Below are 26,211 nucleotides of genomic sequence, written 5' to 3'. Positions count from 1 at the left end.
GCACACAGTCATGTGTGAGTAATGTGAACAGGACAGGTGTGAACACAGTCATGTGTGAGTAATGTGAACAGGAGAGGTGTGAGCACACAGTCATGTGTGAGTAATGTGAACAGGAGAGGTGTGAGCACACAGTCATGTGTGAGTAATGTGAACAGGAGAGGTGTGAGCACACAGTCATGTGTGAGTAATGTGAACAGGAGAGGTGTGAACACACAGTCATGTGTGAGTAATGTGAACAGGAGAGGTGTGAGCACACAGTCATGTGTGAGTAATGTGAACAGGAGAGGTGTGAGCACACAGTCATGTGTGAGTAATGTGAACAGGAGAGGTGTGAACACACAGTCATGTGTGAGTAATGTGAACAGGAGAGGTGTGAATACACAGTCATGTGTGAGTAATGTGAACAGGAGAGGTGTGAACACAGTCATGTGTGAGTAATGTGAACAGGAGAGGTGTGAATACACAGTCATGTGTGAGTAATGTGAATAGGAGAGGTGTGAACACACAGTCATGTGTGAGTAATGTGAACAGGAGAGGTGTGAGCACACAGTCATGTGTGAGTAATGTGAACAGGAGAGGTGTGAACACACAGTCATGTGTGAGTAATGTGAACAGGAGAGGTGTGAGCACACAGTCATGTGTGAGTAATGTGAACAGGAGAGGTGTGAACACACAGTCATGTGTGAGTAATGTGAACAGGAGAGGTGTGAGCACACAGTCATGTGTGAGTAATGTGAACAGGAGAGGTGTGAGCACACAGTCATGTGTGAGTAATGTGAACAGGAGAGGTGTGAACACACAGTCATGTGTGAGTAATGTGAACAGGAGAGGTGTGAATACACAGTCATGTGTGAGTAATGTGAACAGGAGAGGTGTGAACACAGTCATGTGTGAGTAATGTGAACAGGAGAGGTGTGAATACACAGTCATGTGTGAGTAATGTGAATAGGAGAGGTGTGAACACACAGTCATGTGTGAGTAATGTGAACAGGAGAGGTGTGAGCACACAGTCATGTGTGAGTAATGTGAACAGGAGAGGTGTGAACACACAGTCATGTGTGAGTAATGTGAACAGGAGAGGTGTGAGCACACAGTCATGTGTGAGTAATGTGAACAGGAGAGGTGTGAACACACAGTCATGTGTGAGTAATGTGAACAGGAGAGGTGTGAATACACAGTCATGTGTGAGTAATGTGAACAGGAGAGGTGTGAACACAGTCATGTGTGAGTAATGTGAACAGGAGAGGTGTGAATACACAGTCATGTGTGAGTAATGTGAATAGGAGAGGTGTGAGCACACAGTCATGTGTGAGTAATGTGAACAGGAGAGGTGTGAACACACAGTCATGTGTGAGTAATGTGAACAGGAGAGGTGTGAGCACACAGTCATGTGTGAGTAATGTGAACAGGAGAGGTGTGAGCACACAGTCCTGGGGGAGACGCTGCTCAGTGTGATGCTGCTGGATGTTCTGTTCTCTGTTCTCACTGACTGTGGTGTGTGTAAGAAGGTACAGTACACAGCTGCAGAGTGGTGTGTGTGTAAGAAGGTACAGTACACAGCTGCAGAGTGGTGTGTGGAGGCCCAGAGTGACCAGTTCTCTGTGAGCTGTTGTGTAATGAAGGTATTGAAAGTGGAGCTGATGTAGATAAACATCCTGACGTGTCTTTGTTCTTTAGATGTGTGAGAGTCACGTGTAGTGCACTAGATACAGCGTCCTCACCAGATCTATTTACATTATATGATTATTGAAGGGGATCAAAGTAGGAGGCAGGAGGGTCTAATATGCTGCATGACTGAACTATCAAAACATTTCATGGTGATGGAGGTCAGAGCTACAGGACCAATCAAGAAGAATCTATGATGAATTTAACAAATCTCACCTGAGTGTCTCCAGTTTACAGTGTGAACTCTTCAGTCCAGCAGAGAGCTGCTTCACTCCTGAATTGTTCAGGTCGTTGTTACTAAGGTCCAGTTCCCTCAGAAGGGAGTTTTCCAGTTGCAAAACTGATGCCAGATTTTCACAAGTCTTTTCCCCAAGATTACAGAGAGCCAGACTGCAAGTAGATACAACAGATATTACTATACACTCTATGGCAGACACAACAGATATTGCAATATAGACATTTTTAATTAATGATCATACTGGTATGTTGTTTATCACATTTAGATATGTGTGTTTGGAGAACATAACAACAACTGCATAATAAAAATGACTATGCAAAAAATGACCACCAGGTGTCAGTGTTTGTCATTAACTCATATGGTTGCAGCAGTGTATATGTGCAGATAATAAACCTAGAGCATCATTTAACCTCTGCTAATAACTTTGACTGCTTCACTACTACAAAGTGTGTAAAATAACAAATTAATAGTGTATTGTAAAAATGTTCATTGAGGAACATTTCAGGGTAACGTTGAAGGTTCATTTTGAGTCATACAAACCCTGAATAAACCAAGTAGGTGTAGCCCCTCTATAAGGGGTGTGGTGCAGTTTCCTGGGGTCGTGGGAATGGGTCTCCTCAGTTAAAATGGTGGCTCTCAATTTAGATTAATTCACCCACTATTACTTTCCTCTCACTACTATGATGATATAAACTCCTGAAGCTTTCTCATTGTCACCAGAACATGAACCTGAAACCATTATTTCTTGAAAAAATGTCTATGAAATTCAGTCAGTCAAAATTCAGGTTGAAAGAATAAGTTAATGAATAAATAGAATTGTTATTACTGAACTCTGCTGTTCACAATAATCTCACCTGAGTGTCACCAGTTTACAGTGTGAACTCTTCAGTCCATCAGAGAGCTGCTCCACTCCTGAATCCTGCAAATTGTTGTTATTAAGGTCCAGATGTTTCAAGAAGGAGTTTTCTGTTTGCAGAGCTGATTTGAGATATTCACAAGATGTTTTTGTCAGATTGCAGCCAGCTAGTCTGCAATGCAATAATAATAATAATAATGGTTAATAAATAATAATAATAATAATAATAATAATAATAATAATCTTTATTTGTACAGACCCTTTCATACATACATGCAATTCAAAGTGCTTTACAGAATAAATAAAAAAGAAACATTAAAAGGAAGCAAAGAAGACAAAAGGAAAATATTAAAAGAAATTAAAGATCAAAAGGAAACAACAATAAAATAATGTAATAAAGTAAATAAGATTGAACAGATTTAGGGTTGACTCTTCTTAAAGCTGTGCAGGGATGAAATGCCTCTGAGCTCTTCAGGAAGAGAGTTCCAGAGCTTTGGGCCATAGTGCTTAAAAGCACCCTCACCAATCTTTAATCGGCTTTTAGGAATCACCAGTAGATTACTGTTTGAAGACCTGAGAGACCTGACTGGAACATATCTAACCATCATTTCACTGAGATAAAGAGGAGCAAGACCATGAAGACATTTAAAAACCATAACTAGAACCTTAAAATCTATTCTAAAGCTGACAGGTAACCAGTGCAGTGAGTGGAGTGCAGGTGTAATATGATCTCTCTTTCTCCTGCGGATCAGAACCCTTGCAGCAGTGTTCTGAACTCGCTGTAGGTGAGAAGTAGAGCTCTTTGGAAGAGCAGATAGAACAGCGTTACAATAATCTAGCCTTGATGTGATAAATGCATGGACAAGTTTTTCACTATCAGCAGGAGAGAGCATATCTCAGGCCTTAGCAATGTTTCAAAGGTGAAAAAAAGCTGTCTTGCATGTAGTCATGATGTGTGATTTGAAGCTGAGCTCTTTATCAAATGTGACGCCCAGGTTCTTAACACATTGTTTGGCATTCAGATTCATTTTATTTAAATAAGTCTGGACATCATTCCTTTGTGAATCACTGCCAAGAACAAGAACCTCTGTCTTCTCTTTATTTAATTGCAAAAAAAATGTTTATTATTAAAATATATATATTAATTATTTATTTAATTTAATAATTTTTTTTAATTGATAAAAAATAATCATGATTAACAATAATCAGGGGTCCAATATTTACAAAAGCATTTAAATGTCATGTTCATAATCATTATCACTGCCACAGCCACTTTCGAGTACTCTGTGTATTTTAATGCACGTTTTTGCTTTGTTAGCCATGTGACTTTGGTAATACTGTTATAGTGTCATGTACATAACCTTTCTATTCAAGAATGAATTCGAACAACTCACCTGAGTGTCTCCAGTTTACAGTTGGGACCTTTCAGTCCAGCAGAGAGCTGTTCCACTCCTGAATCTTGCAGGTCATTGTTATTAAGGACCAACTCCTTCAAGGAGTTTTCTGTTTGTAGAGCTGATGTGAGATATTCACAAGACGTCACAGTGAGATCACACCCAGCTAATCTGCAAAGGAGTAAATACAGTACAGAGAATGTGGAATCACACAGAAACAGTTTAAATATCAGAGGAGGAAAATATAATTTATATGTTTGATATTGGTGTTTACTATGAGACATTCATCAATGTCTTTCTCTTTTAGTAGAGTTCCTTTAACCTTCTCTGTGTAACTTGTGCCTTCCATTTTCTTCAGTAGTGATCTATAGATCTATAGTGCTGCAGGGTACAAAGTGATGACAGTACCATTATCACCTGAATGGACCTTCTATTAGTGCTAGCATAATGATGCACAGATGAGGGCAAGACAAGTGCAGGAGTTCAAGTATTTAATCAGACTAATTAACAGAACGAACAAAAGAGAGACAATACCAAAGAATGTCAACTCTAACCAAAGCAATGATAACAAATAAACACAACTACCAGACAACACGAAGACACAGGGTAGGGAGCTAGCAGAGAATACTAGTGATGTCAAACTCAAAACGCGGAATCAAACTGAATCAATTCTTTTGAATCACTGTTTCGAAGTCCATATCAAATGGGGAAAGCCACATGACTGTTCCAAAAATGAGTTGTTACGTCACGCAGTTTTGATACGTTTTGAATCTTTTCACGCATTTTAGTCCGCAATTAATTTCAAGCAGCTGGTCTGAGATCAGAATGTTTACTGATTACTTGTAATCAGTTGTGATTACAAGGTTTAAGCGTGACCCTAGATTTAGATACGCTTTAATTGTAAATACAGTATAGAAAAAAACGAACAATGTTCTTGTACGTACAGCGTGAGAAAGAGCAATCGCGTTGCTGAGATGAGCTGCGGTGGAGGCTGTGCTGCTTCAACTTATCGTACACAACACCCCACAACACCCCACAACACTCCACTGTGCTGCCACTTCTCTTCTGCGCACCGCGCAAAATTAAATAAAAAGTTGGTCATAACTCTGATCCGTCGTTAACCAGATCCGTTGTTAAGCGGAGACTCACTGTATTATGTGCAAAACAAAAAGTTCTTCTCTGTCAATACAGAGTGCAAATAGTGAAAACAGAGCCTGACCAAGTATGTCACTGAATTTGCTGCAACTACACTGCCATGTTCATTTTTAATAATATTACCATGTCCACACTGCCCCCGATATCCTTTGCTGTCTCAACTTGCCAAAACGTGCCTTTCTGTCCCTGCTACCTCTGTTCAAGTGAGATATGTTGATTTGAGTACTGATCTGTGGTGGTGCTGTAAATGTCTATGCATCGTGCTCGTATTGGCCGCGGTGTACGGAATTATTTTCATACAATGTTTGCATATGGTCCGTGTCTTATCAGTCACTCTCTTGCCATTTATCATTTCTGCCGTGTAAATGCTGCCAACCAAACTATTTGAAAGTGGCGGGGCATCTTCAATAGTAATACCTATATTTTCTGACATCATTCTGGCTGCTTGCTGGATCAGCAACTTTTTTTACGCAACGAGAAATCTCGCTGATTGTGACACAAGATCCCTAGATTTAACCCATGCCTGCCTTTATGACCCAGAGTTTGGAATGCCCTCTAATAAATCTCGCTCCTCTCCTCTTCCAGTTGGTGCTGTGCCTCTCCAGTAGCTCTTACTTTTAGCTTATTTTTTGTTATTTTCTGCACTTTTTCTACCTTTTTGTTCTTCTTGCAAAGACATAGTGTGTTTCACAAATATATCCCACGGATATTTGTAACCTTACGATGCAACCAGGATCCAGTTTTCTCGCTTATTTGAGAGAAGAGCTACTGGCGCTGAGAACAATGGGACGAGCCAGAATACGACACCCCATACCGCAGAACTGAGTAGGATACCCAGGTGAAATGTGTCAGGAAAGCTGCAGATCCAGATGGCATCAGCTCAAGGCTCCTGAAGACCTGTGCCGATGAGCTGTGCGGTGTGACCCGGTACATTTTTTATCTCAGCCGGAGGTTAGAGAAAGTCCTACAACTGTGGAAAACATATTTGCCAAAGTACTCCACACCCCAAAGACCTCAACAGCTACAGGCCAGTAGCACTAACATCTCACCTGATGAAGACCCTGGAGAGACTGCTCCTTGTCCACCTCCGCCCACTGGTGAGTTCATCAATGGACCCACTTCAGTTTGCCTAACAACCTGGCATCGGGGTGGAGGATGCCATCATTGGTTGGTAGGCAAACTAATCTCTGATCTCTGACACAGATCTCTGTCCCACCTGGAGACCACTGGGAGCACTGTGAGAATCATTTTCTTTGATTTTTCCAGTGCTTTCAATACCATCCAACCCATGCTCCTGAAGGACAAGCTGGAGCGCACTGGGCTGGACCACCACTTCACCACATGGATTCTGGACTACCTCACTAACCGACCGCAGTATGTGAGGACGAAAGGCTGTCAGTCTGACACTGTTGTCTGAAGCACAGGGGCTCCAGAAGGAACAGTTCTTGCTCCCTTCTTGTTCACGCTCTACACTGCCAATTTCAAGTACAGTTCTGCCAACCTGATCACTGATGGTGATGACGGGGAGTACAGAGGACTGATGCAGGACTGTCACATGGTGGCAGAAAAACTGCATGCAGATCAATGCAGGCAAAACTAAAGAACTGGTGGTGGATTTCCGCAGGACTAAACACTCTCATCCGGTGCCTGTAAACATCCAGGGCACAGACATAGAGATTGTGAGGTCCTACAAATACCTTGGTGTCCACCTTAACAACAAGCTGGACTGGACGGACAACACAGCTGCTCTCTACAGGAAGGGTCAGAACAGACTGTATCTTCTAAGGAGACTCAGATCCTTTGGTGTGCAGGGGTCACTTCTGAGGACCTGCTTTGATGCTGTGGTGGCATCAGCCATATTTTATGGAGTGGTCTGCTGGGGTAGCACCATCTCCACCACTGACAGGAAGAGACTGAACAGGATCATCAGGAAGTCCAGCTCTGTCCTGGGGTGTCCTCTTGACCCAGTGGAGGTGGTGGGAGACAGGAGAATGCGGGCTAAGTTTAAACACATGCTGAAGAACCTGTCCCACCCCATTCACCACTCTCTGACTGCACTAAGCTACTCCTTCAGTGCCTGGCTGCTGCACCCATGGTGCATGAAGGAGAGATACCGCAGGTGCTTCCTTCAACACTTCAACACGCCGTCAGACTGTATAACACACGCTGCTCTCAAGTATGCCACCACAGCATCTCAATAGACTGTAGTTAATGTTTAACATTGCTACCACATGCAGAACAATCATTCATACATTCATTCATTCATTATCCGAACCGCTCAATCCCGCTAGTCGGGGTCACGGGGGGGTGGGGGGGGGGGGGGGGGGGGGGGGGGGGGGGCTGGAGACAATCCCAGCATCTCCGGGCGAAGGCAAGGTACACCATGGGCAGGTCGCCAGTCCACCGCATGGCCAACACACACGCACACACCCACACCTAAGGGCAATTTTCAGAGTGACCAATCAACCTAACACACATGTCTTTGGACTGTGGGAGGAAACCGGTGTACCCGGAGAAGACTGACTTTTTTTAATTTGGCGCTATGCAAGGAGAAGCAGTGGCAGCACAGTGGAGTGTTTTGTACGATATGCTGAGCTGAGGTATCTGACAGCACAGCTTCCACCGCAGCCCATCTTGGCAATGCGATCACTCTTTCTCACGCTGTACGCACGCATGCAGAACTTTGTTAGTTTTTTTTCTATACTGTATTTACGATCAAAGCGTATCTAAATCTATGGTCACGCTTAACAACGAAAACTGCTTACGATGGACTCAGTCTCTAACCCCATCGTTAAGCGGGGACTCACTGTATATTGTAAACCTTGTTCAAACAGATTTTTGTTTTTATCTTATATATTGTTGTTATACTTCCTTTCTCTGTCCCTTCCTCTCTGCTGCTGTAATATTGCAAATTTCCCCATTGTGGGATTAATAAAGGATTATCTTATCTTATCTTATCTCATCATTTATGTCAACAGCTGCTGGTCTTTTGTTGTTCGGGCTTGGAGTTGCTAGCAGTTAGAATGCGGCCATATAACCTGCCGAGGAATTTCAGTCACGTGATCACCGTGATAGTTTACATTTTTCCAACCGCAGATGCAGCCATGGCCTGTGAGAAGATACATTCGGTCACAGCAAGTCTGCAGACACAGCATCCTGAGGCATTTATGATAATCTCTGGAGACTTTAACCATGCCACTTTGGACTCTACCCTAGTTGCCTTCTACCAGGTCATGGATTGACCAAACAAGGAAAAACAGGACCATTGATTTACTGTATGCTAGTATCAGGGATGCATACATAGCCACTCCCCTCCCCCCATTAGGGAAGTCTGACCATAACCTGGTCTACCTACAGCCAGAGTACACACCCCTGGTTCAAAGGCAGCCTGTAACAACCACCACCATCAGGAGGTGGTCCCCTGGAATGGAAGATGCCCTCAGAGACTGCTTTGACACCACAGACTAGGATGTGCTGCTTAGCCCACATTGTGAGGACATAGAGGGGATGACACACTGTCTGATGGACTATCTCAACTTCTGTGTAGACATGATCTACCCCATGAAGACTGTACAATGTTACCCTGACATTAAGCCATGGGTAACGCAGGAAGTCAAAGCTGTCCTCAACAGGAAGAAGGTCGCAGCAGGGAGAGGGGAGTGATGAAAGCAGCACAGCAGGAGGTGAAATGCTGTGTGAAGGAAGCCAATGACAGCTACAGGAGAAAGGAGGAGCAAAAGCTTGAGGAGAACAACATGAGGGAGGTCTGGAAAGGTGTTAAGACCATCACTGGCCACAACACAAAGACCAGAGTCATAGGAGGGACTGTTGAGAAGGCCACAGAGATGAACAACTTCTTCAACCTCTTCAATCAATGTCTCCCTTGCCCTGTCCCTCACTGCAGCCATATCTCCCTCTTCGCTCAACACACCTTCCATCAGTTACTGCAGCAACCTCCACCTCCTCCATCCCCATCTTATCACAGATTCCTTCACACATCACTGCAGACAAGGTCAGGGATCAACTGAGGAAACTTCACTCTAGGAAAGCAGCAGGCCCTGACAAGGTGTGTCCACGTCTACTAAAGACCTGCGCTGCGGAACTGGGTGAACCACTTCAACGTATTTTCAACTTCAGCTTACAACTGGGGAGAGTGCCAATGCTCTGGAGGACCTCACGCTCAGAACCGGCCCAGTGAGCTGAATGACTTCCGACCAGTGGCACTCACGTCACACCTGATGAAGACCTTTGAGCAGCTCTTCCTCTGTCTCCTCAGACCACAGGTGCAACATGCCCAGGACTGTCTGCAGTTTGTGTACCGATGTTAGTGTTGAGTATGCCATTCTCTACCTACTACACCGAGCCCACTCACACCTGGATAATGAAAAAGGCCCTGTGAGGATCCTCATCTTGGATTTCTCGAATGCCTTCAACACCATCCAGCCCCATATGCTTCAGGACAAACCGAACAAGATGCGAGTGGACCCCTGTCCACCTTATCGCTCCCAGACTCCCTCTGCAGTACAGTTTTTTATATTTTAATTTCACAAGAAAAATATCTTGTTTAGTATTTTTTAAATAGCAACACTGGTCTCTATCAAATTGTGTTCCCACTTTAACATTTTCATTCAAGAATGAGTTGAGGAATAAATAGAATTTATATTACTGAACAACTCTGCTGTTCACAGTAAACTCACCTGAGTGTCTCCAGTTTACAGTGTGAACTCTTCAGTCCAGCAGAGAGCTGCTCCACTTCTGAATCCTGTAGGTTGTTGTTATTAAGGTCCAACTCCTTCAAGGAGTTTTCTGTTTGTAGAGCTGATCCGAGATCCTCACAAGACTTGACAGTGAGATTACAGCAAGCTAGTCTGCAAAAGAGAAAATACAGTACAGAGTGCAGTTCAGTCAGATAATGTGGAATCACACAGAAATACTTTAAATATCATAGGAAAATATTATATAATATGTTTGATATAGTGTTTACTATGAGCCATTCAAGCATGTCTTTTTCTTTTAGTAGAGTTACTTTTGCTCTCTGTATAACTTGTATCTTCCATTTACTTCAGTAGTGATCTATAGATCTATAGTGCTGCAGTGTGACAGGCCTCTATTGTACCATTATCACCTGAATGGACCCTCTAAGGGTGCTATAGGCTCTGTTATGGCTACTGTGTCATAGTTGTATAGAATGAATGATTGTTATTTATGCAAGTTCTCACAACTGTTCATGTTTTAAGAAGCCTCTGACATCAATTAAAAATCTTTTGTTTTCTCTGTTCACATATTAACATTTCCATTCAAGAATGAGTTCATGAATAAATTAGTGGTGGGACTTTAACGCGATAATTTCGATTAATTAATTACAGGAAAATTAACGCATTTTAAAGCATTTAACGCATGAGACTCTTTTGCACCCTGGAATGTTTCTCAGTGCACGAGTTCCAGGCATACAGATTATATGGACACACAATAAGATGAGCATGATGGAGATGACTGAAGAGGCTACACTGGTGGATGGGAAATTTAAATATAAGTAGTAGACTGGTGGAAAAATAAACAAGATGTTGAAGTTTATGATTATGTTCATTGATTCATTCATCATTCAAACTTAAATTAATATTTCTCATGTTAAATACTGAAATGCAATTAAAATGAGATTAATTTCGATTAATTAATTACAAAGCTTCCGATTAATTCGATAATTTTTTTAAATCGCGTCCCACCCCTAGAATAAATAGAATAAATGTATTACTGAACAACTCAGCTGTTCACAATAAACTCACCTGAGTGTCTCCAGTGTACAGTGTGAACTGTTCAGTCCAGCAGAGAGCTGCTTCATTCCTGCATCATGCAGGGTGGTGTAACTGGCATCCAGCTCTTTCAAGGGGGAGTTTTCTGTTTGTAGAGCTGATGTTAGAGATTTACAAAACTCTTCACTGAGGTCACAGCCAGTTAATCTGCAAAGGAGTAAATACATTAGCATTCTGTCTCTGATTGGTCTGCGAGAGAAATCAGGAATCAAAAATGAATAGATGTGCATCGTGCTCACAGTACAATTACGTGCTTTTATTTTGAAGACTTGTGCACATGATATTCATGTCTGCACTGATAACCAAGTTTCCTGCCCCCATGTTTCCTGCCCCCATGTTTCCTGGTTTTGTCTTGGTCCGTGATACTGTTTCGATGCCTGTTTCTGTCATGGTACTAATCCCTGTTCCTGTGTCTGGAGTTGCTGTCACTTTGCCTGTCCCAGATGCAGCCTGTGTGTCTTCCATAACAGCAGACACGGCCCATGTGCTGCAACCTGATCTGAAGCTGGAAGATGTTAAAAGAGGCCTTACATGGTCCCTCAGTCCCACAGTTCTCCCAACATGTCCAGTGGGGTAGACTTGATGGGCCATGAGAGGCAGGTGCAGGTCCCTGCATGTTCTACACCTGAAGTTTATGATGGTGACCTGGAGAGCTGCGATGGTTTTCTCATTCGGTGCGAACTATTTTACTGAACAGCCCCTCATGCAATACATGACCAATGTACTGCAGACCTGCCTAAAACATTGCTATCTCGACTTCGGATATCAGCCCCAAACAGTCTTCCACCATCTGAAGCGAGATAGAACCCTGCAGTAGAGCCCTGCAGTAGAACCCTGCTGTAGAACCCTGCAGTAGAACCCCGCAGTAGAACCCCGCAGTAGAACCCTACTGTAGAACCCCGCAGTAGAACCCCGCTGTAGAGCCCCGCAGTAGAACCCCACTGTAGAACCATGCTGTAGAACCCTGCAGTAGAACCCTGCAGTAGAACACTGCTGTAGAACACTGCTTCACCTCCCACATGCCTCCTGCTCAGCAGTGGACTCTGCCTTGGTGATCCACACCTTGGCTGCTGCTGCTTGGTGGAGTGAAGAGGCACTGATGGTCTTGTGCATGGAGGGTCTGTGAGGGGATCTTCAGACAGAAGAGTATGTGGGTGACTTGACTGATGACAGGATTTCTTTTAGATCTCATAGAGGTAAAACTGGGGTTTCTTTATCACCACAGGACATTTTTTACATTTGCTGCCAGGAAAACACTGGCTGCTACCACCTTTCTGTCACAGTAGGCCGGGCCAACCCCACAGGGCAGCTGCCACATCACATTCCACTACAAAACAACTCCCCCTTTCCAATTCCCCTACCTACTCCATAATCACTGGCACCTGTCTCTCTCATCTGTCTCACCCCTTACTTCAGCCCACAGGTCCAGCACACCAATGCTGTGCATTCCTTGATCATAGAGGACTGAGTCTGCCTGTGTCATCTTCCTCTGTCTTCCTCCCAGCTGCTAAGTTATGGACTCTGTGCCTTAAGCGCCTGTTTCTACAGTCCAGCACTGTGTGTATGTGGCTCCACTTCACTTCACTTGAGTCTGATTGTTATTGTTGTGCTATGGACATTAAAGATTCCACGGCACCATAATCCACGTCTGCTGCTTCTGTCACCCTGTTACACTTTCTTTCAACTAGATTGTATTCTTTATATTTTATTGCTGTTTGATTTGGTGTTTTATGGTGTAATTGTGAGTTATATTTTTGTAAATGTTGAAACTGATGTTTTAGGCTGCTGTCTTGGCCAGACTTCCCTTGACAAAGAGATAATTGTGTCTCAATGGGACCAACCTGGTTCAATAAAGGCTAAATAATAATAAAAAATGATTGTCTCCTGAAGGACAAACAGGAAGCCTCCATAAGAAGTCTTCACCACACACGTCCACCCCACCAGCACTTGAAATATTGTCCGCTGATGAGGAGTGACACACACAGCTGCACCTCTACCTGTACAGCAGTAGTTCAGGCTAATGGTCAAAGACATGGGTTTAGTGTGGGAAGACAAGAGCTCAGTTTCATACATGCTACACCTGACACACCTGTCACATGCTACATGTTTATCTCTGAGGAATTCCAACACCTAAGTTACTCATTGAATGGTCTCCTGAAGCTTCTAGAATGATACCTTCCTGCCTATTGTTGGAGAGGTAAACCACATGTAAGACATTTAACACTTTATATATACATGCATGGGTGTCATGGTGGTGTGGTGGTTAGCACTGTCGCCTCACAGCAAGGCAGTCTGGGCTTGATTCTTGGTCTTGGCTGCTCTGTGTGGAGTTTGCATGTTCTCCTGTGTCTGCATGGGTTTTCTCCAGGTACTCCGGTTTCTTCCCATAGTCCAAAGACATGCAAGGTAGGTTAATTGCCTTTTCCCGGAGATGCTGGGATTGGTTCCAGCCCCCTATGACCTCGACTAGCGGGATTAAGCGGTACACATAATGAATGGATGTATATGCACTATTATTTAGATTTTAGACAAGACAGCTGATCATTTTGGGTTTGTGATATGCACCAGGTGTCAGGGCTGGCCCCAGGGCAGGTCCTCCAGTCGCCACCAGGAGGAGCCCACGAGCCAGACCACAAGCTAATCAGCGGTGATGACATGCACGTTTTGTCCTGGGTTTATTAGGGAGACAGGCACAGTGCCTCACCGCTGAGTTGTCTGCCTTCTATGTCATCAACCTCCAGCCCTTTTCTCAGTTGTGTCTTCAGGGTATCTCGCCACCCTGCCTCTTGCTTGTTTCAGTTATTTTGTTTATTACTCTGTCTGTTTGAGTACTTACCTCCTGCGCCGCTCCCTGGCCTGTCTCAAGTTTTCCTCCCACTGTTATTCTTCCTGTCCATTTGGTTTTGGTTTTTGGGAAGGCTTTTTTGTTCCTCGCAGCGTTTGCCAGCCAGCCAGTTACTTCCCCTGGCGTCCTTGGTTTCTCTTTTTTGGTTTTTTGCTTGTTCTTTACGCGTTGAGTATTTCCGCAATTGTTTTCTGTTCTCCCCCATTATACGCGTTGAGTACTTCCATGATTATTTTCAGTTCTCCCCCGGCATCGGCACTGAAGATACAGCGCTGACATGGCTTTGTTTTCTCGTGCGTGTATGATTGTTCAGTGCACGGACAAGGTACTTGGGTCTGCCACCTTAAGAAATCCGCGGGGGATTCCGTCTCCTACATCTCCCGCTCTGATACCAGGTTTACTTGGCTAATGCATGTAATTCATTATGAATGAAATGCTGATTAATTAAATCCTTCATTTCTGAAAGGACCTTGTTCGTGTTGAAATTAGGCAGCATAATTCACCCAGACCTTTTACCCACTCTGTACATCATGTATTTTGGATTAATGACAATTATTAATCAAATATTAGCAGTGAATGTAATTTGTTGTCCCCCATCTTAGCTTTATAAAATCTTCTGGACATATAATGGATCACTCACATAGCTTTTCTACAGTTGATGACAGCTGGGATGAGTCTCCTATAACCCTCCTCTGATGTGTTGTATTTATTCAGGTTCCACTCATTCCTCACATACGGTGAGTGGAGACGCAGGTAGGATACAGCTGAACACTGTGCAGGAGAAAGCTTCTTTTCTGAGAATGTAAATGGAATGAAACAGAAATGTCACCAGATGTCACTGGCCATCTAACATGCCTCCTGCGTTTCTGTGGTTATAAACACTGTATGTACCTACTGTCATGTCTGTGTATGCAATACTTGGGCAACACCACCAGAGGTCCCCAGAGTTCTAACACTAGTCATTTAGATTATTTCTTATTTAGAGTGTATCTCTCTCTCTCTCTCTCTCTCTCTCTCTCTCTCTCTCTCTCTCTCTGTCTCTCTCTCTCTCTCACACACACACACACACACCAGTGTCTCCTGTGCTGTGTACCATATCTGTTATACATGTTACGCTCTTTTGACCCCTCACTGACTTTGTGTTTTTCCTGTTTGTGTTCTGTCTCTCAGGATGTGAACAGGACAGGTCTTTGAACTTATGGTGCTGCAGATCACCTGGACACCAGGGTCAAGGGATCAAACACGCACACATACACACACACACACACACACACACACACACACACACACACACACACACACACACACACACACACACACACACACCACATATACGGATTTGTGTTAACGGGCCGCCCAATGGAGGATGGGTTCCCTTTTGAGTCTTGGTCCTCCCGAGGTTTCTTCCTATTCCCCACCATCATAGGGAGTTTTACCGTGCCACTGTCGCCTTTGGCTTGCTCATTAGGGATCTGGACCCATACGTTTGTAAAGCTGCTTTGTGACAACATGTGTTTTAAAAAGCGGTATATAAATAAATTTGACTTTGACACACATATACATACACACACTGTCATTCTGACACATATATGTAAGAACAGGAACATATTATTTTACATCTTTAAATGACATTTTTTTAAATGTACCTTTCCGGATGTAAGCTGCAAGTGCAATTAACAGAACACCAAAGACTGAGATGCAGATGACTGAGATCTTCCAGGCATGAAAACCTTTTCCTGAAATACAAACCAGAAAAACATTAACAGCCAAACACCAAAGGACTGTTACTCCCTTATACACCTACTATTGATTTAAAAATATAATAAAAATATTTATGAAAGCTCAAATTTATAAACAAGCTCAAAATGCTTTAAACTGCAGTGACTTCATCTTAAAATTATAATTTGATCTGAAGGGAAATATACAGGTATGAACTCAACCTGAACACAATGGTAAGTTTACGATCACTGATGGAGGTCATAACATAATCTGTTATAACCCTACAAAACAAATACAGTATATACAAGATAACAACCAGGTCTTTAACATGTATGATTTTAATACACATCTGTGTTTGTAAACGGATAAAAGGTGTGTGTGTGTGTGTGTGTGTGTGTGTGCGTGTGCATGTGTGGGTGTTTGTATGTGTGTGTGTGTGTGTGTGTGTGTGTGTGTGTGTGTGTGTGTGTGTGTGTGTGTGTGTGTGTGTGTGTGAGGACTGGTGCTGTTTCTCCCTCTCACCACCAGATGTCTCCATATCTGGGGTTCTAGAGTCTCTACAGCTGTTCAGTATTTCATTGATTATTTTACCTACTTAAGTCAGTCAGTTCAGTCCATCACTGTGAAGTGTTGCCCACTCATACTGAGAGCTTATAAAGCTCGTGTGTTACAACAGGACAAATTAATTAACACCATTAATACCAACGCCATTTACTTTTAATGTCTGCAGTAAAGTTGACAAGTTAAAAAAGTTTATGACCCCCCCCTATAATAAAAACTACAGTATTTGTTTAGTAAACATATTAAGTAATGAAAACAAGCTGAAATGATGGAGCTCTTACCTCTCACTTCAACATAAACAGTGACGTCACTGCCCCAACCAAAGGACTGAATGAAACACTTATAAACTCCCTCATCAGAAGGTTGGGCTGCTGAGAGTTTAAGTGAGGTGTTGCCTTTCTGTAGCTCTTCTTTAAACAGTCCTGTCCTCCCTCTGTAGGACTTTATCTGATCTTCATTTCTGTCTTCATAATCTTCATAGAGATGCACTAGTGTTTGTCTCAGATACAGTTTGTACCACTCCACTCTCAGGTCTTCAGCACTGATGCTGGGTTGTAGAGAACAGGGCAGAACCAGGTCTTCACCAGCTACAGCAACAACAGGAGCAGCTGGACCAACTACCTTTAAATGCACTGAAACAAGAAAAACAAAATCACGAGTCCATAAAAATTCTAAACATGGTTCTCCTTATCCAGTTTTCTCATTGTTCTTTCAGTGTAACATGTCAGTCCCATAATGCACCACAGCAGATCTCCTGTACATCTGTATGCCCAGATATTGAAACAGATGGTTCTCACCTTCAACTGTGACCACCAGAGTGATGTCATCATACCAGGACCCTGATTGGATTAAACACTTGTAACGTCCCTCATCAGAAGGTTGGACTGCTGAGAGTTTCAGTGAGGTGTTGCCTTTAAGTAGCTCTTCTTTAAACAGTCCTGTCCTCCCTCTGTAGGACTTTATCTGATCTTTATTTCTGTCTTCATGATCTTCATACAGATGCACAAGTCTGTTTGCGTGAGTCAGATCTGTTCTGAGCCACTCCACTGTCATGCCCACAGCACTGATGTTGGGTTGTAGAGAACAGGGCAGAACCAGGTCTTCACCAAGACTAACAACAAGAGGAGAATCTGGGCCAACTACGCTGATATCCTCTGGAATGAAAACATAAAAATTGATAAAATATAAAATGATAAAATATAAAAATTAAATGTAATTAAATGCTACAATGATCTACTCTAACATTTCTTAAACATATATTGATGTTCTTTATTCAGTGTATTTGTAACTGCCATATTCATGCACTCGATGTTCTATAATAAAGTCAACATCCCCTGCCCATAAGACTGAACTATTGCTTAAGCAGAATTGTTGGTCACCATAACAGTCTCAGAGTGGATCATTTAGAATCTCCCTTGTGGACAAACAAGTGCCTGATTGGTCGGAATGCTTCATAATTGAAGGAAATGTGTTCTAGAATGTCAGAGAGAGATCAGCAGCAGAGCTGGGAATCAAATCTGATCCCTGTAAGGTGTGTCTGTAATTATGAGCAGGGTTTGATTGATCTCCTCCCTAATTACTCTCTTTTAATCCAGCTTTCATACTGTCACTGTGTCTCTCTGTCCCTCTTTCTCATACACACACAGACACACACAGCTTGTGCAGGACACACATACCTGATGTGATCTCCATGAAGACAGAGAGAGTCAGTGTTATCACACAGATAAACCTCATATCTGAAAGACAATTTTTGCCTTTTATTGCAGACAATATGAGTACAATTTTTATCTTTCACTCACAGAAGATTGAACGAACACTCACAGATGATTGAACACTCACCTATTAATCATGTCATTCACAACCGTCTCTCAAAACAATGTCAGTTCAATTGTACATGTTTAGATGTTTCTTACATGTGCTAAGACATTAGGGATTACATAAAGGCCCAGTTAACCTTCCTCAGCCAATAATAATAAACATCTACAGATACCATCATAGATGAACCACTTTGGAGTCCATCACATAGCAGGTTTGTTATTGGTGTTGTTGGACACCCTACTTCTCCAGTGTTTTAATTTAAGCCTTTAAGAACCCCAGAAGGCTCAACACAGAGATCTGTTACAACAGAAGTGTTTCTAATTATTTTCTGCCCACCTAATTATCCTCCAAACACCTAAGAAAAGAGACTAAAGTTTAAATACAAGTCAGCTTCTCAGAAACAGCCCAGTATTTAAAAAGACTCTCCTCAACTAAAACCACATCTCACTTACATTTAGTAGGTTATGTGCTACAGCAGCATTTCTTCACACAAACACACTCACATCATCTCCATGTCAGTACTGCAGCTTCACACCAACACACACTCACATCATCTCCATGTCAGTACTGCAGCTTCACACCAACACCCACTCACATCATCTCCATGTCAGTACTGTAGCTTCACACCAACACACACTCACATCATCTCCATGTCAGTACTGTAGCTTCACACCAACACACACTCACATCATCTCCATGTCAGTACTGCAGCTTCACACCAACACACACTCACATCATCTTCATATGTCAGTACTGCAGCTTCTCAGTCTAATATCTTTGTTACAGTATAATACACACCTGCACACACCTGTATACACACACTCTCTCCACTCTACACTCTCTACTCTCTCTAAACTGAATTATAATCCTTCTGCACTTTCATTTTCTTTGGAAAGAGACAAACCAGTCAGAGCACATTTCAATCATATATTAGATCAAGTACATCTGAAGTCAAATCATGTCTGTGTGTACATGAGTGTACCAAATTAATATTAAAAACAATTATCAGAATTTTTTAAATAGTGTTTGAGTATAATAATAAAGTGCTTGAGAATCATTAAAAAACAGCACCTGTACACACACCTGAACACTCACACTCTCTGCTGATTTACACTCACAAAACAATACTCACACAAACAAACAATACTCACAAAACAAACAATACCAATCAATACTCACAAAAACAAACAATACTCACAAAACACTGAAACCCTGAAAAGCACAGTAACACACATGCAGCTTGCTCAGTGACAGATGAATCAGAGCGAGTGTACCTGCACGATCGATTTGCTTGTGTTTACTTTATTGAGTATAAAATCTAACATTATTTCTCTAGTTATTAGCTATAAAGTTAAGTGTGTCACTCCACAGTCTCTACCAAACCTTGTGGTAATATGAAACTGTAGCCTATTGCTTTTAAAAATTATTTTTATTTTATTTTATTTCCATTGTGCATTTTAAACTTAAACCAATATATAATTAAATCATTATTATTTTTCACTACTAAAACACCAGCAATGTTCAGTAAAGAGGAGTTCTTGAGTTATTTGAGAAAACACACCATTAGAACAGTATTTTAATAAGAGTGGTAGAGTTGGTGATACTACTGTTATTAGGTGGAGCTGACAGGATATGGGAAGATGGATGTTATCACCAGTCACGAAGGCAAATGCAGTGTACAGTAAAGTAGAACTGTACTCACCTCTGAATGATTCTTTAGTGTGCAGTGCAGCTCCAGTGTTACTGATCCTCTTCTGTCCAGTCTGTCTCTATGAGCTCAGAGTTCAACTCCTCAAACCAGGTTCTATACGCCGCTAATTAACCACAGCTTTACTCAATACAACTCGGGTCTCTTGTTTTGGGAAGTGGTGCAATGAGGGGAAAGCAGTGTGTGTTTGTGTGTGTGTGTGTGTTTGTGTGTGTGTGGGGGGGGGGGGGGGTGTAGGCCAGAAGAGTGATAAGGGGAGCTGGTTGGTAGCATTTGAAGATAAGTGAACTGCTACTGGTAATCATAACTTCTGCAGAAACAAGAAATCTTCTTCTAACACATGTCCATGGGAGCAGATAGAACATACACTGCTGAATCATTAGGGACATGTTCGTGCCTCAGACAAACATGATCTTCTTTAATTCTTACAGAATAAAACACTTTATATACGCTGGGATGCTTAACTGTGTTATAGGAAACTTCATAATCTAGACTTGAATTTGTTCATTTTTAGTGTCTTTGAAATTGCTTAAAATTGGTATTCCTTAGAATTGCTATTACCTATTCCAGTTGGGAAAGATCAAATATCCCGTATCAGGACAAGCTTAATTCAGGTGAGCTGAACTGTTTGGTGTGTGTATCAGTTTCTAGTTTGAGGAATGGAGTCTGGTAGGCAGAGATGGACAGTGTGAGGCATTTGAGCATCTGCCACACATCCCACCTTCTCAACCAGAGCCAACGTGAAGCCAGCAGCTTCCATGATGTTCTTCAAGGTTCTTTGACTGTGCAGGCCACAAACCCCTAAGAGTCCAAGGGCCCGATGTCAAGACTTGCCTGCAAAGCCCCTACAGCCCACTTCACTAGGCTCACAACGTGACCTCCACCCAATCCTCCCACACTCGGACACCAGGTCAGCAGACTTGGCCTTCTTCCTTTCTTGAGCTTCCATCAGATCTTCCCAGGGGACAGTTAGCTGAAGTAGCTCTACCTGCTCAAGTGTCCTGGACATCAAGACCATGTCTGGCCAGAGTGTTGTTGCTGCAATGATATCTCAACTGTTTCCCTAAGTCAACCTAGAAGATACACTTGTATAAAGAATGTAAAGAGAAGATATACTTGTATAAAGAATGTAAAGAGAAGATATACTTGTATAAAGAATGTACAGAGAAGATATACTTGTATAGAGAATGTACAGAGAAGATATACTTGTATAGAGAATGTACAGAGAAGACATACTTGTATAGAGAATGTACAGAGAAGATATACTTGTATAGAGAATGTAAAGAGAAGATATACTTGTATAGAGAATGTACAGAGAAGATATACTTGTATAAAGAATGTACAGAGAAGATATACTTGTATAGAGAATGTAAAGAGAAGATATACTTGTATAGAGAATGTACAGAGAAGATATACTTGTATAAAGAATGTACAGAGAAGATATACTTGTGTCACTTTTGATCCCATTCTGACACTTCAGAATGTCTTGTACTTTGCTGTGTGAATATCCTAAATGTAGTTCATGTATAATAAGAATAAAAAGTGCTGTTTGAATTAGGCTTACATTTAAGGCAAGGTAGCAACATTTGCATAAATGTTCTTCATTGATATTAATATCAAAGCTGTCTTATAGTTTACCCAGTAGCGCCTCTTGCTGCCAGGGAAAAATAAAACGACGATCAATTTTTGAACGGCTCTTTTAAATGAACGGAGCCCAAAGATCCCGCTCCCTTCAGAGAGGCTTACTTCCCATCACTGTGTGACACTAAACCGAACGTACCTGTAACTGTCTGTGCTGCAACATAGCTATACATGCTATAACATTATCTAACATAAATTAAACAACTTACAGATACTTCGAAAATTGATGTCAAGGTAACTGGGAGTAAATCGAGAGAAAAAGCCAATGAATCAAGGCAACTTTCCCTCGCCCATCCCGGATATTTCAAGCCAGAGAAAAGGAGAAAAGGTGTGTCGCCCGAATTCAGCACCGACACTGGAGCATCACGGTTGATAATCTCACACTGTAGGTATGATTTAAAATATACTGCTTTGGATGAAACGTTTTTGTTGATGATCCGTGTCCTAAACCGAGTGACGGCATCTATTTATGTGGCTGTGCTGTATGCACACTGTTAAATATAATCTTAAAACCGTCTATAATCTATATTCCTCCGCTCAGGCGACCGATACAGTAGCTCTGTGACAGAGAGCATACAATTAGGTATTCAAGTTTTAGTTTGTCGTCTATAAAGAATTGTGGTGTTTCGTATTTGCCTGTCCAGTAACAAGTGAAGTAACAACAAAAAAGAAAATTAAAACTTAACAATGTCATGGACTGCACAGTGTTTGGTCTGTTTTTGATCGACGTTTTTGGTGGTTTTTGAATTTAACACTTAACTTAGGAAATCGAGCAAACGTGTTTGCAAAGCGCTGGTGTCCCATCGCGGTTTGGTCGCGCTAAACAGAAGTTCTGTGTGTGAGCCTTTATCGTGTTAAAGAAATAGATTTTTAAACAGGATTTTTAACACTTTCATTTTTGCATAGCTTTGAACGCGTTTTCATTAAGGCAGATTGTTGGTGTATTACACATCAGGTGTATTTATTTATGCTGCATTTATTTTACTTCATCGGTATTTGCGTTAAAAGTGTGAGAAGCTTTCCTCTATACATCGTTTCACAAACGGGCTACAGTAACACACGACGTAGGCGTGAACTCTAGCCGTACAATAGCGTAACTATTGCGAACTACAGATTGCGTGACCTTGTGGTTAGGCCTATGCGATTATTGTATTTGACATACAATATAATAGTAGACCTACTTGTAGATAATTTGGATAAATTATTGCATGCTTATTGCTGAAGGCCACTGTAGCAATAAGTGATCTGTGTTAGAACCAAGCAATGTGTAGGAACTGTAAGGTCATGCCTACCTAATCAGCAGAACTTGTAGTATGTGACCATGCTTGTGTAAGAACATAGGCGTGCAGACAACATCAGGTAGCATCACCAAGTCTGCCCTTGATCAACGAAAGTGCCCTTTTGAAACTTCGGTAAAAAAAAAAAATATATATATACATATTTATATATATTTTTTTTTACATATATACATATATATATATATATATATATATATATATATATATATATATATATATATATATATATATATATATATTTTTTTTTTTTTTTTTTTACCGAAGTTTCAAAAGGGCACTTTCGTTGATCAAGGGCAGACTTGGTGATGCTACCTGATGTTGTCTGCACGCCTATGTTCTTACACAAGCATGGTCACATACTACAAGTATGTATATACTTATTATTATATAATAATATTAATATATATAATATATTATATAATATATATATATATATATATATATATATATATATATATATAATATATAATATAATTATATAATTATATAATATTAATATATATTATATATATATATATATATATATATAATCATTTTACTGAGGTCGGTTTGAAATGATCTTTTGAAAACCTGAGCGATTAAAAACAATGCCCTGAAATACACCCGACCTCTCTCTTCCTTTAACACCAGATGCGCTGCAGCAGCAGTTCAGTTCAGCGAGTGGAAGGAAGCGTCTTCAGCACAGCACACACGCTCACAGATAGACTTCTTCTCCCGTCCCCACCAGCCAGGTCACATACACATCAAGTCGAATCGTACCGTTTGCCCTCTGTGCAGTAAAATGTATCATACAGCACCAAACTACTAAGAATTTTAGCCGACTGGTCACCTGATAAACTAGTCGCTCTAGCCCAAATCAATAGATAACGTGAGGACAACCACATACAAATACATATTGTATAGGTTTTGTTAGGCAACATAAATTAACACATTCATTTGTGAAAGAAGAAACGGGAAGTTCCCCATTACCTGTGAAAAATGCCCATCTGCATTCATGTAAAGACAACACTCAGTAGCCTATAACTCATTCTCCTACTTTCTGGTCTTTTTACTGTCTTAATTGTAGGCCTATATTGATTTACTAATTGCAAAATATATGCAACAAGGCCTGCAGACAGTGGAGGGTAAACAGAAGTTAACTGAAGGACTTAACAATGACTGTATATAGTTAATATTGGATATGGATTTTATCAGTCGGTGGTGTGACTTTTTTACCATTGAAAACTCACGTTTAGAGAATGTTACAAATAAAAGTCAACATATGTGTGTAATTCAACATTCAACATATTCGTGTAATTTTTTTATAATGAAAGTGTTCCATGTGCGCTAAAAAGTGCCCTTTCCCCCCCTGAGCACTTGCCCCCCCAAAATGTCTGTGCACGCCACTGTGTAAGAACATGTCTGCTGTGCTCTCCTGACCTGGAAGTTGCTAAGTAAAGGTCAAAAGCATTAGGCTACTTCTGAGTCTTTGCTACTATTTATGGACGACCCCCAAGAACGAGAATGATACAGTACTTAATCAGTTGCACATGTATTTATTGCAGGAAAAGCAGGATGTGTAATCTGCTTAGAGGTGAAGTCTGCTGAGATGCAGCCTGCACAGTAATGGCTTCCTAATAACCTCCCATACAGCCCAGCTCTATACAGAGCTCTTCATTCCATAGACGGGTGCACCTTTACTCCAGCCACTGAACTACGCTCCTTCAAAGTTATCGTTGGCCTCTCGGTGGTTCCCTGACAGGTAATCTTCCCTTCTTTGACACTGCTGGAGGGTCTTGGGAAGAATACGTATACAAGATGTCATCACATTGTCAGTGAGTCATTTTTGTTACACAGTGTTTTCTTACATAAAACTGATAGCACTTTAATTAATTTTGAAAGTCTGTCTTTTAAAATAGAATGTGATGCAGTGCAAAATGTCAAATAAGCATGTTTTTTTCAGATTTGATCACTTTTACGGGTGTTGCATATTTTGGAAGACACTGTAAATTATTAAAACTTTTTTTGTTTGAAATAGGTCCTATTAAAATTCACACATGATTGTATGTCAAGTCCGTGGAACTGGTGACACTGATCAGCACTTCCTGATTTTGCCAAGATGTGACTGTCCTGGGTGCCACAGGGCCAAAACACACCAGCCAATCAAATCACTTAATAATGTCTATGACATGATCAATATGAGTCTGTTTTCTTTTAGAAGAAATGTGAATACGCTAAGCTATCCAAGTTTTTACTCTTCAGGCAATCTTGCTTATTTTCTTCTACTAAATTGATTAGGACCAGCTATTTGGAATTTTTGTCATGCATTAGCATATATCTAAATTGAAGTATGATGTTAAGCTATATTTGTATTTAGTTTGTCTAGCTATCCTGTTTAGCTAGAAAATGAGTTAACATGCGCCCCAGTACATAGCAGTGTAGGATTATTTTCATTTATATGAATTGTTTGAGAATTGATTTTTTAATTTTGGCAATTTTCTAATTTTCTTTAGTTCTGGTTCATCCACTTTTATGGTCAGTTTCATTTTTGCTAGTTTCATTAAACTCTTGTACACTTTGTGTTTGCTTCCTTCTTTTATTCTGCTTGTTGTTTTTCACTTGTGACTTTGTTTTGTGTTATAATTGTATTACAGCATTGATTGTATGTGGATTAATCAAATCTGTAATAAATACAAATAAATTACAGGAAATTTGATAGACTAATGTAATGTCAAATATAAACATTTTATATATATTGTTAACATATTAAGGGAGTTCATTGGCTGGTTTGCCAAGATTAAGGAAGTTTGCATATACCGCCGCACTCTCTCTGTCACGGAGGAGCCGTGACGCTTACGCACACGCACCACATCCACCCATTCACGCAAGCGCACAGGCGCAGAGGCAGCTATCTGCTGGCATTTTTAAAAACTTAAGCTGACCTACTGCGTGTGTCGCACTACATTTACACTCCTGTTTGCTGTCCCTGTTTACCCGGTTTAAGCATTCCACATTTCACCATTTTCCATAGCATTTAATTCACATTTGTTACATTGTGCCGTGAGGCCTACCGCCATTTTGTACCATTTGATTTCACTTCACCACTCACATTTTCAATAGTCCTAAACATTCATCCATCTGATTTAAATCCTAGTACAGTACAGTAATAAACACACAGGTCCGTTTGAAGTTTAATGGTTTTAAGCAATTACAAACATCACAGGTTCAATAGACTCACCAACACACCAAACATTTTCTTCTCTGTGGGCGAAACCGAGGGATCAGTCCATGTTGAAATTTATTAGGGAGGTCAGTGCGCTCTGGGCGGCACAGACCATTTTAGCAGGGGTGTTTTAATAAGTTTGGGGGAAAATGTATTTTATTAAAGTGTAGTGGGGATTTTTCTTTAGTGAAGATGAAAACATGGGGTTGTTGGATTGTGTTAAAAGCAGAAGAAAAATCTGCGAATAAAATTCTAACATGGGATCCTTTCCCCTCCAGATGTTGGAACAATAAATTAAACA

General features: G+C 41.2%; 2 protein-coding genes across 30 annotated transcripts in view; one reads left to right on the top strand and one right to left on the bottom strand.

Moving 5' to 3' along the window:
• Nucleotides 1-19,962, bottom strand: part of LOC143491201 (guanine nucleotide-binding protein G(I)/G(S)/G(O) subunit gamma-13-like) — a 72,733-nt gene extending 52,771 nt beyond the window's left edge. For 14 of the 24 annotated variants that reach the window (XR_013125126.1, XR_013125120.1, XR_013125122.1 and 11 more), the window contains exons 1-11: nt 19,764-19,958; nt 17,920-17,979; nt 17,041-17,397; nt 16,525-16,875; nt 15,610-15,699; nt 14,604-14,757; nt 11,092-11,265; nt 10,006-10,176; nt 4,154-4,324; nt 2,758-2,931; nt 1,882-2,055 (exon numbers count right to left, since the gene is read on the bottom strand). Coding sequence is in view for 10 of the 24 variants with exons in the window: in XM_076989999.1 (XP_076846114.1) it covers nt 1,882-2,055; nt 2,758-2,931; nt 4,154-4,324; nt 10,006-10,176; nt 11,092-11,265; nt 14,604-14,757; nt 15,610-15,699; nt 16,525-16,875; nt 17,041-17,397; nt 17,920-17,977 (1,874 nt within the window). In the remaining 14 variants the exon portion in view is untranslated. Of the gene's footprint in view, nt 1-1,881; nt 2,056-2,757; nt 2,932-4,153; nt 4,325-4,475; nt 4,535-10,005; nt 10,177-11,091; nt 11,266-14,603; nt 14,758-15,609; nt 15,700-16,524; nt 16,876-17,040; nt 17,398-17,919; nt 17,980-19,763 lie in introns of those variants that run through there. The other 10 variants (XR_013125131.1, XR_013125130.1, XR_013125132.1 and 7 more) reach the window with 5 other exon arrangements.
• A 138-nt stretch (nt 19,963-20,100) lies between these two features.
• The window catches only part of LOC143491207 (uncharacterized), a 78,550-nt gene continuing 72,439 nt past the window's right edge, over nt 20,101-26,211 (top strand). For 2 of the 6 annotated variants that reach the window (XM_076990022.1, XM_076990021.1), the window contains exons 1-2: nt 20,105-21,799; nt 24,253-24,449. The gene's annotated coding sequence lies outside the window, so the exon portion shown is untranslated. Of the gene's footprint in view, nt 21,800-24,252; nt 24,450-26,211 lie in introns of all 6 variants that reach the window. The other 4 variants (XM_076990017.1, XM_076990016.1, XM_076990019.1 and 1 more) reach the window with 4 other exon arrangements.

Source organism: Brachyhypopomus gauderio, unplaced genomic scaffold (genome assembly GCF_052324685.1).
Source record: "Brachyhypopomus gauderio isolate BG-103 unplaced genomic scaffold, BGAUD_0.2 sc72, whole genome shotgun sequence".
Taxonomy (NCBI): Eukaryota; Metazoa; Chordata; class Actinopteri; order Gymnotiformes; family Hypopomidae; genus Brachyhypopomus; species Brachyhypopomus gauderio.
Note: the sequence above shows the minus strand (reverse complement) of the source record. Positions and strands in the feature narration are given on the sequence as shown.